We start from the raw sequence: 15,730 nt of genomic DNA, 5'->3' as shown, positions 1-15,730 counted from the left end.
GGGATGGCGACCAGGCCTTGGCTGCTTGACAGAGATGAAAAGACAGAGTAGTTTCCGTGTTAACCACGCATTAACTGGCGTGATTAGGCCCCTGACCCTGAGCGCTCGTTCATCCCTTTGTTGGATTGGATTATAAGAAAAAAATAGAATGAAATCGGGAAACCTGTTGCTTGGTTAGTTGGTTAATGATTCGTACGCTCGGGTCTCCTCGGATTTTCGGCATTGCATGGGCAACGCAGAGGGGGGAAGGAAAACAGAGGAGCATCCCCAAAGAACAAAGAAGAGAGCGGACGCACAGATATTCAAATCGGCAGCCGCAGCTGTGAGCGTGATGACGGACGCCAGAGCACCGCGGCCGTTGGATTGGAAATGAGTGTCGATCGGGAGCTCCGGGTTTCCCCTGTGCTTCCTCCCCTGGTGCTGGAGCAGCCGTGGCCGTGCGAGCGGCGGGAAAGTCCTTTTTCTGCCAACAGATTTACTAGTATTACTCCCTCCTTTTCGGTTTATAAGGCTTAATTTAAAAATCTCATCAACCAAGGTAGATAATGAGTGGTGAAATATTTTTTGTAGTTTGCAAAAACACCCAATTAATGCTCTTGTTTTCCTCAAAAAAATGTTTACGAATGCATTAATTGCAATGCATGCATGCATAAAGTACATGCATTAGTCAGTTTTCTCTTAATACTTGCATGCAATGATTTAATGCACCTTAAAGTCTCAACATGTGATGGGGAACAACCAAATTGAGCCTTATAAAATGAAAAAGCTAAAATTTTGTGATAAGCCCTATAAACCGAAAAGGAGGGAGTAGTACTATTATTACTACCACTAGTGCAATTTTCGTGAACAAGATTACTACGTACTACTGTACTACTTGATTAGTCCGAGTAGGACCCCAAACAGAGGAGCCTCCAAACAAGAAAGAAGAGAGCGCAGGTATTCAAATTCGCTCCTTTTTCGCCAACAGATGAGTGGGTACTACTGGTACGAAAACCCAATTCAAGTAGCAGGATTATACATACACATACAGGATTGATTCAAGTAGCAACATGATTATATCCCGTCGACCACGTACGTCTGTTGGTTGAGATGAGAAAAACCCGGCGAGGCAGTCTGCCCTGCCGAATCAAATTGTTGGTGCGTGTGTGTCGGTGGGTGTAGCATTACTGATGGCAGCAGGATGTTTGCACGATTCTGTAACACGTATACGTACGTACCAGGCATGATTGGGCTAAAGTCAATACCATGTCCAGGAGTAGAATAGAATGCAGTGCAACACGTCTCCATGATGAGTGAGAGAGCAGTCGTCCGTCTCGCCTGTCCTGTACGTCTCCTTGTTTCTTCCCCAACTCGTACGCTCCTACTAGTAGTACACGTTGCAAGGTCTTTGAATGATTACGTACTAATACTGTACTACCAACCAAACGATACGATGGTTTCAACTACAACTGCCACAGGACAGGACGGCAGAAATCACATATTTGACGTGAGGGCCAAATCAAATCACAAACTGATCTTATTCCAAAAAATTTCACTCTGCTGACCCATTCGTGTGGCGCCCGACAGCTGGGCGCCACACACTACTATGCAGCGCCTCTCTCTTGGGCGTCGCACCTTCTGCCAGCGTGGCAGCCTGGTCTAGGTGCGGCCCCACAGACAGCACTGCAGCACCTCAGACTTAGGCGCCACACTTGTAATGTGCAGCGCCTAGCTTTTGGGCGCTGCACAGTGAGTTAAAGCGCATCGGCCCAGCCCGGCCAGGCAGTTCTTCCCCCTCTCCGCTCTCTGGACAGAGAGCAGCGGCGGCGCCCCCATCGAATTCCCCCCTCCCCCACATCCCTCTCAGATCTGAAAATATGATCCGTGGATTCGATCTCCAATCCATCCTACTAGGTAAACTCCTCTGTTCCCTTTCTTTTCCTCCGTAAATTTGTTGCCATTTTAGAGATTTGTCCAAGATTTGATGAAACCCTTGATTTGCTTGATTTGCTTGATTTAGGATGTGTACTCATAGTGGTAGTACCGTAGTGTTGTTGCTTAGTTCACAATATATAGTTCTTGTTAGTGAAACCCTAGATTGTTTTGTTTATATATATATAGATAACAATGAGATGCCTATTTATATAGATAACAATGAGATGTTGAGTTTTGTAGAGATATATGATCTGTTTTTTTAGATATATATTAGATGTTGATTTTATTTGAAATATTAGATGTTGAGTTTATTTGAACACATATGACATATTCATTGTGTGAGAAGGAGATGTTAGATTCTTGTAATTGAACACATATTAGATGTTTAGTGTATACCGATATTTGAGATGAAGATGAACTCATATATGTTTATTGTTTGAACTTTGTAAGGATGGTTTGCCTTCTCAACAATGTCTACGACACGAAACACCGGGCCTACATGATGCGCGAGAAGGAGATGGTAATAACGAGTAATATAAATATTTTGCAAATTTGCCTTAAGTTGAAATTTACATGCCCTAAGATTTGTCATTACTTGTTTTTTGCAGAAGCTTGAACCTTTGAAGATTCGGTATCACGGGGTCTTTGGTCCTGCCATGCCTTACGATGAGCGGTACACACCGTACATCAAGCAGGCAGGACTACTCCCGTGGATTCAGTTGGACAGTCTTCCACGCCGAATCTGAACGCTCCACTGGTGTCCGCTCTTGCTGATCAGTGGAGGTCGGAGACGCATAGTTTCCATCTTCGGACTGGGGAGATGACCGTGACGCTCGAGGATGTCTCGTTGATCACCGGTCTTGCTATCAACGGGATGCCTCTTTGTATGAGCACCGATTCTGATAGGTGACGCGAGCAGATGATTGCTCTTATCGGTATGGCTCCTACCAAGGCTGAGGCTGATGTAGAGGAGGGAGAAGAGAAGAACAAGAAGGAAAGGAAAGCAGCCGGAGCTGCTTTCACGTGGATTCAAACTCACTTTGCGACGTGCCCTCCGGATGCCACTGATGATGTGACCAGACACATGCTCGTGTCTACATGTGGTATGTTGTGTCGAGGACTTTGTTTCCTGACTCCACTGGCAAGAACGCTCCATGGATGTGGCTGAAGGCGTTGACCGTCTTCGATAGCAAATGGAGCTGGGGTTCAGTGACTCTTGCCTACTTGTACCGACAGGTACTTGGTCTGTTTTGTGATCAACTCATTTCTTCATTAGCAATGCAAGCTTGCTGTCAAGTTAACATTGTTTTTCTTTCATATGCAGCTAGACGATGCGTGTTGCAGGATCACAGGTAGTGCAGGCATTGGTGGTAATATGCTTCTACTTTCTGTATGGAGCTGGGAGCGTCTGCCTGTTGGACGCCCGAAGAGCGTCAGGTTTAATCCTTGGTATGAAGATGAAGATGACGAATTACGGCGCCCCACTTGGGCTTACAAGTGGGATGTGGTTTCCGAGATGACGAACGATGTCAATCTCATGTACCAGAAGTACGTTGCCGAGTTGGACACGATTACGCCTGAGCAGGTAACGAGGTCATTACTTCAGTCATTTCTCATGTTTGCCTGAAAAAAATTCACCAATTTTGCATTGTTGCCCTATTTCATAGGTGGAATAGCAGCCATATGGCGCCGATGACAGACTTGGGTACACCCCGGAGTTTACCATCAACCCGATGTGCTTGCGGGATAGGGATCTCTGGCGTATGCGGTGCCCACTGATATGCAACTGGGCTGTTGAGTTTCATTTGCCACATCGCGTGTGTCGTCAGTTTGGTCTGTTCCAGCCTCACCCGCCGAAATGGGTGGATACAGACAAAGCACTTCATAGGTAAGAGAGCATGAACCATATTGACTAAGCATCGTCACTCCTTAATTTTGCTAATGTTTGGTTTTGTACCATGCAGGTTGGACAGGAGAAAGCAGCGGAAGATAAAGGACTGGGACAAGCATCATGCTTCGTATATTACCCGCTTCCAGCTTTGTGTGGAGGAAGCTCGTAGCAGTGCACGCGCCAAGCTTCGTGAGCATAGTCCACTTGCTTTTGATAACTACATACGATGGCTTCTTGAAAATACTCGAGTTGAGATATGCCCGCCGGCATATAATGAGGATATTCTTGAAGAACTCGTAAACTTTGAGGATCTATCAAAGGGGAAGTACAACAGAGATGTCAAGGTAGGGCACGGAGTCCCTGCTGTCCCGGTGATTAACTATGTGGTAAAGTGTTTCTTCTTTACTTTCCTGTTGGCCGTATTACACATGTTTGAATGGCTAACGTGTTCATTCTTTCTCATCCGCAGCGCACCGAGATCAAGAAAGCAGCTGATGAGAGCCAGTCTATTCTGAAGGAAACACCGGTTGGAAAAGACAATGATGATGGTTCACTACAAGCATTCCTCAAGGTACAAATCGCATTCACTATGAGAGGTAGTCTATGTTGCGGAGTTTGATATCTTCCATACTTGTTCATGTTACAGCGTCAGGCCAGGAAGTTAAGGCGGTTATCGAATCTTCTCGGTTGCCGTGATCTCGAATTTGATGAACCATCTGCCTCTAGGTCTGGTACACCATCAGACCCCTCATCTCACCATTAGGGGGACGATGTGAGTTCCTCATATGCTTATCTGGATGATGAGGATGCGGTCACCCAAGAGGTATGATTAATTCTTTAGATGTGATTCTCACTTGATTACGACGTCGGTCTTCACCATATTTTCGAATAGCAGATCAGTTGTTAACAGTTTCCTAGACGTACACATGCCGGCCGCTTTCACCTCGTGCCTGCGTGCCGTGCACCTTTCTACATTCAGACAATCGACGAAAGGAGAACGGAAAGCCCCCTGGAATTTCCTTACCACCCACTTGACTTTCCCTTCTGATTCTCTTCTCGTGCCTGCTTATTTACAAGTGTCACCCTCATGATTCCTGTTATGTTTGTTTTTGAGACAAACCGCAAAGCTTTATTAGATCGTCACACAATATTTACATGGACGAAATCAAGATCGTTGGGCTGGCCTAACCAAGCATGGCGTCCAACTCCAAGAGATAAAGCATACTATGCAAGTTTGTGAGCCTCGATATTCGAGCTCATAAATTCATGAACGATATTACAAGTATCAAAAGCAGTCTCATGTTGTATGATTTCATGCACAATCGCACCATAGCTCCCTTTGTATTCCTATTATGTTACACACGCAAAAAAAGAAGAAAAACGCTGGCCTACTTGAAGGAATATATAACCCGGCCCAGTCGGCTAACAAAGAGAATTAAGTTCAGTTGAATATATGAGTCATCGAAAGGCAGGTCCTGTTGATCGAATAGAGTATACGAGTAATTTACAAGAAATAACTTTAACCCGAAACAATTGTAGCTAAAACAACATGAACATAATAAAAAATTATACATGGTTATTTGACCACAAGAAAGGCGTGTGGCTCATTCACTAAACTTAAAAACCGTGTGTGTATTACAAAACAAGCATATTAAAAGGGAAGTTGCTATATTTTGGAAAAAATGTTCTTTCTTATGTGTAATGTAAAATGTTCATCATGTATTAAAAATATTCATGTGTATGAGATTTATTTAAAATAAAAGGAAAAACATCTTGTGCAATTATTTAATAATTTTCATGTGTATAGAAAAAACATAAACAAAAATGAAAGGAAACAGAAAAGTAAAATAGAAAATATCGACTCAAAGCATGAAGAACAAAAACGGAACAAAACTCAGATAAACCGAAAAAAGAAATAAAATTGACAGAGACAAGAAGGAAAATACCAACACAAATATCAAATGACATGACAACGAGGCGCCGAATTGGGCCGGCTGCGCACTTGTCCGACATTTTGGTCACAGTGAGCCGAAAATAAGACCACACGTGACTAATGTTGTCGTTGTGTTAGGACCAGTTTTATTGGTGCTTATGGATGGCTGTGGAAATAAGTTGTCCCCTGTTTAGCTTATTCTAGAAGTCCAATCTAAAGCCCTTAATTACTGCAAATCGTCTGGGCGTCATGTCAAGCCGTGGTTGCCACGATGGGCTGCCAACGTTTCTCCATGAAAAAAGTCCAAAACAAACCTTGAATTTGTAGGCAAAAGCTAAATCGAACCCTGAATTCCAATTCATGAAATCGGCACACCAAACTCTTCGATCCTGGTCTATTTTGAACTTTGAGAGGATTTAGCCGGTATTCGCTGAATTGGGTCGGCCTATTAGCGCAGTCTCTCGTGCTGGTCTGGTTTTTCCTTGTTCTTTTTTCTTTTTCTTTTTTCCTTCATTATACTTTATTTTTTCACTGGTTTTATCTGGTTTTTCTTTCTTCGTTATACTTTTGGTTTCTTTTCTTTCTTTCTCGATTTTCTTCATATTGTTTCTTTTCACTTTTGTTTTGTTTCTTTATCGGTAACTGGTTTTCTTTTTTACACATGTCTAATTATTCTCAGTACCCAATGTGAATTTTTAGGGCAAATACTTTTTGATACACTTTCGCCATATTTCAGATATGTTATTTACATTTTTTAAAAACATGTTTTCTTAAAAAATTGAATACATGGTAGTGTTTTTTTTTCCAAATACACGTTTAAAATTTCTTAACGATAATAACATTTTATAAAACTACACAAACATTTTTTACATTGTTACGAATTTTAAAAATTGTATACAATTTTTTCAAACACATGTCACGTATATTCTTCATATTGTTTTTGAAGTTCGACACTTCGGTGTTTTCCAAAAGATAAGTAATTTACAAAATTCCAAAAACATTATTTGTGACACAATTGTTGAAAATCCGAAACACTTTTCATGGCATGTGAAAAACTGTTGGAATTCTGAACATTTTTTGACAAATGTGATTTTTTTTAAATCACAGAAAGTTTTTAAAAAATGTGAGTAGAATTTAAAAATTCGAAACATTTTTTAAAACACAAAAGAAAATTGAATTTGTGCCAAAAATAGAAAACAAGAACATTGTTTTAACTTCCAAACAATTTTAGAAATGTGCGAACATTTCTTAAACTCCACGAATTCTTGCTATGGTATAGTGGGCCAGCCCAAATTCTTGTCCGTGAGAGTAGCAGCTTATTCCGATCGGAATTGTAGTATTTCCAGTGTGCTAAACAGCTCTAGGGTCTAAAATAGACCGGGATTACAAGTTCAGGATGCCAATTTTCAGTATTCAAAGTTCAGGATTTAATTTAGCTTTTGTCTACAACTTCAAGATTTTTTTTGGATTTTTTCCCTTTTGCATGGCCTACCTACGTACTGTGAGGCTGCTTGCGTAGGTGACGCTCATGCATACCGCCGCCGATGCTAGTATGGGGCATTGCCGCAAGCCGAGTGACGATGCCACACGAGGGGAGGGGGAAACCATACATGTATTGGGAGGATGGATATAAGATGTCAGTGTGCAGTGCTGTGTTGCGAACATGGGCATATACAGGGTTAAAGGCATCTTCAATGTTGAGCCCCCTAAAATGAAAACGGTATCGGTCCGCGGACAAAGGGAGCCGATCATCCAACCATGCCCGCGTATATTTCGAAACGAATTTCAACAAATCTGATAAATTACATGCAAGCCAGATGATTTTCATTTAAACCGAAGTACATTCATCATATTTTTGACATATTTCATTAAACAAAAGTGACCAGACCTGAACCTAGTCTAAATCTAAGGTGGCGTTTTCTTCCGTGTCCATGTGGGACGGGTGAGATCTTATATGAGCTCCGAGGAGTGAAGGTGCGGTCGCCCACACGGAAAATAAGACATGAGACACAAAGGACTCACGAAATTCAAAATTTGGGAAGCCGCAGCGGGCGAGACTTTCAGCGGGCCCACCAAGCCCCGGAATAGCTGGTCTCCACTCCACCAACAGTCCGTCCGCCGCCGTCGCTCCCCATTCCCCCACCCTCACCTTCCCTCCCAGCACCTCAAGCGATCCGCCTCCAGTCAGCGTCGCGCTCGCCGGGGATGACCTCACGGCTCTCGCGGATGGGGCCGCAGCCACGCGGCGTGGCGGAGAGCAGCTCCGACGACGACGAGAGCTCCGGGGAGCGCGATGCCCCCGCCGAGTTCCCCGAATCCACGCTCTCACGGTTCTCGCTGTTGGGGCTTCAGCCGCGCGACGTGGTGGAGATCAGCTCCGACGACGGTGGCTCGCCGGCGCCGGCGCCACGGACGCGGAGGAAGAAGGGCAAGGACGACAGCGACGACGATGACGACTGTGTGGTTCTGGACGGCGACCCCGACAAGCCGCTCGCTGTTGCGGGCGCCAAGGCGAGGGCTTCAGGGGGCGACGCGTCAGACGAAGTGGAGATCGTTGCCGCGAAAGGGCAGGTATCTATCGATCTGTTCCCTTCTTCCACTTTCTCTTTACAATGTGTTCCATTAACCGCCAGTTACATAATTCATTACATGTGAAATCGTCTCATGATTGCTAAGCCAAGTCTCACAACTGCCATCCCCCAATTTGGCTCCATGAACAGATATCATGTGCGCTGAGTTGTTACAGGACCCATGCCATATATTCAGTTCAGTCTTGCAACATCAAAAGCCACATTCAGTAGAAATTCAGTTTCCTGAAACAAAGCTCCATCAAGTCTGTTTTTAAGTGCGACACAGTTGCATCCTATCTGGCAGTTGTGTGTGAAGAACTCAAGATTCTTAAACAAAAGCAGCATCGGTATTTATTTTAAGAAACTCACTTGGCGGCGGAGGCCATCTGTGGATGCATGTTTGCTTCTGGGTCGCCCTCCCTCTCTGCTGCTTGAGCTTCCTGTATACGTACATGAACATATTTGTTAAGAGAGGGCCAAATTATATATGGAGTTTCAAATGTGCCTCCAGCATTGGCTTCATTTCTTTCATGCCACCACAGCCAAAGCAAGATGCACACCTTAGTGCATTCTTCTTCAGTTAGACGGATTGTTCTTCAAGAAAGCCGAGAGGATCATTGCATCTTCCGCAATGAAGATCTGCTTCACCAGTTGGGTATCCCAAGAGTTTGTTATTGGGTCAATTATATTCCATACTCTTGTGATCAGATTCAGATGTGTACCTCTCACTGGTAACGCCTCTTGGTAGCCAGGGATCAGATGATAATCCTGTCCTATGTTCTATCCATCCCCGACTCTCCAAATCATGCCCTTCCTTAGATGTTGGACACTTTTTGAAATGCTCCGCTATACATATGAGCTTCCATTGTTTGGTGTTGCTTTTACTATGTTGTTCCATGGGTGGTACCATGCTTTGTCACAGGTCAGTGGTCTGAGTGTCTAGGATCACCAATTATCACATTGTGAGAAAGGAATCTAGTGCACCGTGTTTGCGACCCAACACCTCTGTCCAGTCTATGCTCATTGCCTTGCATTTCATGGGTACCATAGAAGTTGTACGTTATATGTTGGAGCCAGGGTGTGTAGAGATGCTGATTTCATCGGTCATTCATTCGTATCTGTCACTTCGAAATAAATTTTGCTTCAGAGAGCATACAATTTAAGTGTCCCCTGTTCACTGCCGCACAACATACTTTTGATTCAAATGACGTGTAATTGGTTGAAGACCAAATAGATGCACCGTTCAACTTGTAACAAGAAAGTGGCCTATTTAAGTACATAGATTTGGATCATGTCTAACTGTCAAATTGAACAGAGATAAGGAGGAGCTTTATCGTAGAAATTACACTACTGCAATTTACCCGTGGTAGCATTTCTGTATCAGTTAAATTACAATCAGATGGTATGATTCTGCAGATAGCATGCAAGGACTTCCCTCACTCGCGTCATCTATGTGTTGACTTGCCCTTCAGCACTACTTCTCACGTAAAGCGCTGTAGCATGGTAAGTAACAAGCATTTTCACTCCCTGATGCTGTTGGCAATAGATACAATGATTATAGTACATCATTTGTAATGCAACCACATTGCTGTTTTTCAAATGCAGTGCTACTGTTTTGTATGCGATGTTCCAGCTCCATGCAAGTATTGGGGTCAAGGTCTCTTGAATGATGATCATTGTCATGCTACTGACAAGGAAGCCAAGTGGAAAAAACTGAGGCAAGCATTCAAGTGCAAAAGTATGCCAGCATCTTATTCCGAGAAACACCTGGATGACATCGCCCGAGGCAACCGACGCATGGCAGCCGCCCATCACCCGAGGACTTCCGAGGCTCCCCTGCCCGGTAGATTTCTTCTCTGTCTAGTTTCTCTCTGTACTCTGCCTATTTTCTTGCTTTCTTTGATGCTTGTTTAGTGCTGTGCTGCAGTGTGCTACTCTGTTGTCAAAAGTCAATCGTTTATTTGCTGTAGGTTTAGCTAGGTTAGTTGGTAAAACCATTTGTTTCTTGCAAAATTTGATATTTCTTCAAAACATTAAATACCGCATTCTTCCAGTAGTATGGGAAATTATGAGCTTATTTGAACAAGAGAATTAGGAGATAATGGCTATTGTGGGGAACAGATTTAAAATTTGGTTCTAATTTGATATTTTTCAAAAAAATCAGAAAACTTCTAGTAAATAATACATGCTTTCACTAGTAATCTGTGAAAGTTTGAGCATATTTGGATGAATGGATTTGGAGATAATGACTATTTCGCTAAACAGATTCCAAATTTTGTTCTGATTGATAATTTTAAAAAAAAATCCAAAAACATTCTAGTAATTACTACTCCCTCCGTCCCATAATGTAAGACACTTTTGCAAACTATGCTAGTTTGTAAAAACGTCTTACATCATGGGACGGAGGGAGTACACGTTTCCTCTAGTAATCTGGGAAATTTTCAGTTTATTTGCACAAAATGATTAGGAAATAATCGATTTTTTCTTTAAAAGGGCGTTCAGTTTTCTCAGCGTAAACTTTGAGCCCACCCTCCATTTTCTTTCTAGATTCGCCACCGCTGGATGTGGTGTACCCAACAAATCCATCAGCCAGGCAGGTTCGCGTGGAGAACCTACCGTATCACATGGACCGGGAGGACCTTCCCGGGCTCTTCTATCATGCTGGCAGTGTTGTGCTATCAGAGGTGAGCATTCTTATCTCTTCATTATCCTTGTCCGCTCATCGATATGTGAAATAGTGCCTCAAATTCTTGATTCATCAGTAATGTATGCACTACCTAAAAATGGCCTGCAACTACTATAGCAACATCACACAGTTCTGGACTTTCCTTGTTGTATGTGGTGATGTGCGTTGTTGAAGTCTGTAGGGTGGAGCTGCTGGAGTCTAGCAGTAATTGGCTGCCTTTTGTGCTTTTGTGATACGTTTAGGTTGCAGTTGGTAGTGTTATCACTCATTGTTCTGAAATACAGTTTCTACGTTGTGCCTGTGCAGGTATTTTACGACAGGGAAACAGGCCAGAGCCTTGGATGTGGGCTTGTCACCATGAATACTGTTGAAGAGGCCGAGAAGGCTGTGGAGTTGTACCATCATAGCGTGAGTATATTTGATAAATGATAACCTGATGCGGCCAGTCTCCTCAAGTTAAAACTGGACCTATTCTCCTATCTTAGCTGCATCTCCTGTGCTCATAGTTGAGCAAGTACTACTCCCTCCGTTCCTAAATATTTGTCTTTCTAGACATTTCAAATAACTACTACATACGGATGTATGTAGACATATTTTAGAGTGTAGATTCACTCATTTTGCTCCGTATGTAGTCACTTGTTGAAATGCCTAGAAAGACAAGTATTTAGGAACGGAGAGAGTATATGATTATAGTATGGATATAAGGTCTTCCCCCAGTTTGCATTTCCATACCTTTCCTGTAATGTAATAGGATCCTATGGTTGTGTGATGTGGTATTGGTTTCTGGTTTGCATACAAAGTAAATTGATTTCAGGACACTGCCCTTTGTTTCTGATTTGAGGAACACCATTGTCTGAAGTGAAGCCAAACTAATCGCCCTCTTCGTTCTGCTAATTTGGTGTTCTTTCGACATAATTTGTTTCTTTTAGGTCTCGACGTCAGGGTTATGTGCAATTTCTGTGCTGAAGAATGTAGAACACTTTATGATTCTGATCGACCTTTTTATTTGGACATGCAGGAGTTGTGCGGCAGACTCGTTACTGTGAGCAAGGCAGCTGCAACTGGAGGTCGGGCAGAAGAAACACCGTCTCCCCGTCGATCCGTGTCCTCTATGTTCATGCTCTTCGTGAACAATCTGTCGCCGGAAGTGAACGGATATGAGCTGAAGCGGCTGTTCAGCGAGTTCGGCGAAGTGGTCCATGCTAAAGTCATCTACCATCACACAGGAGCTCGGTGGGAGTCCAAGGAATTCGGCGTCGTCACAATGGCGACGCGCGAGGGGTTGAAGGACGCCATTCGGGGCCTCAACAAAGTGGTCAGTCAGACATTGTTTTATCCAGATGATGGACATGGCAGCCAGTCTGTCAATGATCCGGTGCTAGCTTTCGTGCAACTAGAAATTCTTGCTCCGACATGGTCGAGTATGTGATGACACATTTCCATGGTTTGGTTGTGAGTTTTGCAGGTCTGGAGGGGCCGTGAACTGCGTGTGGGATGAACTGCGAGTGGCGTTTCTTTACTGAGATGATGACATAGGAAAGGGATCATCTTTGTGTCTGTACCTATCTGTAGCAGGCTACCAGGATATGGATACTAATACTTTTATTCATATGAAAACATGATCTAGAAGCTGATCGTGGAAGAAAATTGCATGCACATGTAGGAAATTTGGGGCAGGGATTCTAGGAGATATTTAGGACCATGGTCCAGCGGAACCTATGGTCAATGCCGTTAGATATAGTAATGGTCTTCATGTGGATTTGGGCTTGGTTAGCATTCAAATTTCTTTGATTAGCTTAATCCTTCTCTTGGCAGCTTGCTCTAGGCCTGCGTAGGCTTGCATTTTTTAAGGGAAGGGCTGGCACACGCCTCTATGTTACTGTGGCAACATCTGAAGCAATCTGTTTTTCTATCTATTATTATTGTTTCATATGGTTATGGAAAAAAATATTCTTCCACAGATCGCATCCATTTGGAAAAAATGTTAAAAAAATTAGTTCACTGAACATTCAGGTTACTACATGTGTGAATTTTTTCATGATTTTTTGAAAAACAAAGAAAAACTGAATTTTATGTTGGCATGCATGTCCTGGGGGCAGAATTGGCGTGCATTAAACAATTGTGAACAGTGCGGCTGCATGGAGACAATTTTAAAGTCTTTGATAAGCTTATGTCAGGTGAGAGGAATATAGCATGTACCCATAATACTTTCAATACAATATTAAGTAGGAAATTAGTACTGATATTTTGGAAAAAGAGATGTAGACACATCAACGCTATATGTCTGAACAGCAGGTCATCAATCATGCACAAGAAGATTGTAGGTTTCATGGGATACAAAATTGAAGGAAAAAGAGTTGCAGAAATATCTACGAAAAATTATCTATGCACGAATTATCTTGAGCGTATTTTCAAGTTTCAATTGCATAGCATTCCTAGCCAGCCTACTTCATGCATGTGTTGGGGACAGAGCTCGACAAGCATAACGAGGCAATAAACAATAGTGAACAGTGTGCATATGAGACAACATTTCATTGTCCGATGCAACATGACTATTTTATTAGCTATGGTATAGCATTAAATACGATCATATTTGGCACATGCATGGTTTCTAACCCTCTAAATTGTTCCCGCCATCACACTAAACTGTTTCCACCATGCAATAGTTTACTCACCATGCACATATCTCCATACGCGGTGTCCTGAGATGAACGGTTCTGAGCATGGGTTCGGATGGACTATGGTCCCAAGCAACATTTTCGGGATTCTAGTTAGTTGAATGCTCTGCCCTTGTTTCCCCGTGTCCTGCCCTCAACGGCACGCCAGCAGGCCAGGCGACCGTCCCTGGCCTTGAGCTGCAGCTGCACACCATTGTATTTTGTTGTTTGGAGACATGTTTATCTTCCTTTCTGATCTAGTTTCCAAGAACAAACTGACTACCCGAATCAATCTTGCATGTTTCGTCTTGAACACTGTTTGTGCGTGTTAGGATTCAGACTTTGATCACTCGGCCAGTTAGTAAGCAAAGCGAGCTGCATTCATTGTCTCTGAAGGTGAGGTTGGCCGGCCATGGTGACACGGAGAGTGTCATGGCCACGTGAAAAGGTGTGGGAGGGTGTGGTGTGGCCCTTTGCCAGTGACCGAAGAGTGCACACGTTTACTTATTTATTTCCTTGTTTGCTTATGGTTTGAGCATTTTCAATTTAATTGACATGCATTTTGTGCATTTGCAGGTACGGGCGAACAATAGTTTGTGGTGCTTGTGATTGAACTATATATGTTTGTGTATTTAGGATTTCCTTTTTGGAATACAACTTAATTTTAATTGTAATTCTGTGGTTTGAATTTCTTTGTTGAACTATATGCACCTCACCTCAATAATATTTACCATGGAACAAATGTGGTTCAATAAAATGTGTTGTAGTAGAATAGAAATGAGAGACGAGAGTTTGGGTTGGAAAATTGCGGGATGGCAGTGGGTAACACATTAATTTTGTCTTTACACCTCAAACGAACAAGTGACTTCATCGGCACTGACGTACGTGCGCGCCATACCTTGATATGTTAGTGTCCCAGGCCACTTGAGTCGTAATGAAACATATCTTGCCCCCCTAAGTCAGTTTTTGGAAAAGAGAGAATGACATGTTTCTCTGGAATTTTGCAGCCACGATATGTCAATGACAACACAACCTGTTATTGTTAATTTCCCAGATAACAATAACTAATTCTCAGCACCAAAAAATGGAAGGTGAAAAAGAGACATAGCCTAAAACTGAGGCGACAAATCCTTTAGTCCTCCCATTCCAACGGCATCATTTCCCCCTGGGATTTCCCAAAGTGTTCTTGCCTCTGTGAAGTCTTTCTTTTCTTCTATGTCTGGGATTCGAAGAGAAGAATCAAATCCCTGTTGTCCCAACGTTCACGGGCGTAATCTCTACTTCACGATCACCCAGACGGCGTAGATGATGCCCGGCGCGTAGGCCAAGAATGTTAGGATGAGGCAGATCCAGAATTCAATCTGCAGCAGAAACACCAGCAAGAAGCGATCCGATCAGGAGCCCCAGAATGTTGAAATGCATGCATATATCCATGGCAATGGTAAAGCTATTGTGTCACACACGTTAAAAAAATAGAAGCTATTGTGTCACATCGACAACCTTGAGATGATGTGGGTGAGCGCACACTTACCTCACATTTGTACTTGAGGAAAACGCCGAGGGGAGGGATGAAGAAGGCGAGGATGAGGCAGAGGAATGTTGTGGCGCCGTTTGGCGGTGGTGGTGGCACCACCACAACGACAGTTGCGCTTTCCGCCATTGGTTGCGGTGGTGCCGCCGTTGCGTTTTCCGCCATTGGTTGCGGTGGTGCCATTGGTTGTGGCGGTGCCGCCGTTGCGTTTTCCTCCACTGGTTGCGGTGGTGCCATTGGTTGTGGTGGTGGTGCTATCGCTGCGGTTTCTGCCATTGGTCGCGTCCAGACCAATCACCGGCGAGTGATGGGGATTGATCACCGGCGAGTCCCCGACGTTTCTTGTGGTTGTGTGGACGTGGGAAGAAGCAGCCGCGGGGATGCGGGCAATAGCTTTGGCTTCCCCGCTTCACCGGAATGGGGACGCATGACTCGTCTCAGGCAGAACCAAAATAAGGGTGCATATTACATGCACGTGCGGCTTTCTGCTACTTTGAGATGGAGAAGGACTATATTAGGGGCGTGGCTTCATGCGCGCTGCGCACCTT

At 43.6% G+C, this 15,730-nt stretch overlaps 1 protein-coding gene across 1 annotated transcript; it reads right to left on the bottom strand.

The window, feature by feature from the left end:
* Positions 1-14,928: 14,928 nt before the first annotated feature.
* On the bottom strand, positions 14,929-15,458 carry LOC125534579 (oleosin-B6-like). Its single transcript, XM_048697765.1, has 2 exons — positions 15,183-15,458; positions 14,929-15,012 (listed from the first exon to the last, which is right to left on the bottom strand). Exons 1-2 carry the CDS (start codon positions 15,456-15,458, stop codon positions 14,929-14,931), a joined length of 360 nt encoding a protein of 119 aa, XP_048553722.1.
* Positions 15,459-15,730: the final 272 nt, after the last annotated feature.

Source organism: Triticum urartu, chromosome 2 (assembly GCF_003073215.2).
Source record: "Triticum urartu cultivar G1812 chromosome 2, Tu2.1, whole genome shotgun sequence".
Taxonomy (NCBI): domain Eukaryota; kingdom Viridiplantae; phylum Streptophyta; class Magnoliopsida; order Poales; family Poaceae; genus Triticum; species Triticum urartu.
This window is presented reverse-complemented; position numbering and strand designations above follow the sequence as displayed.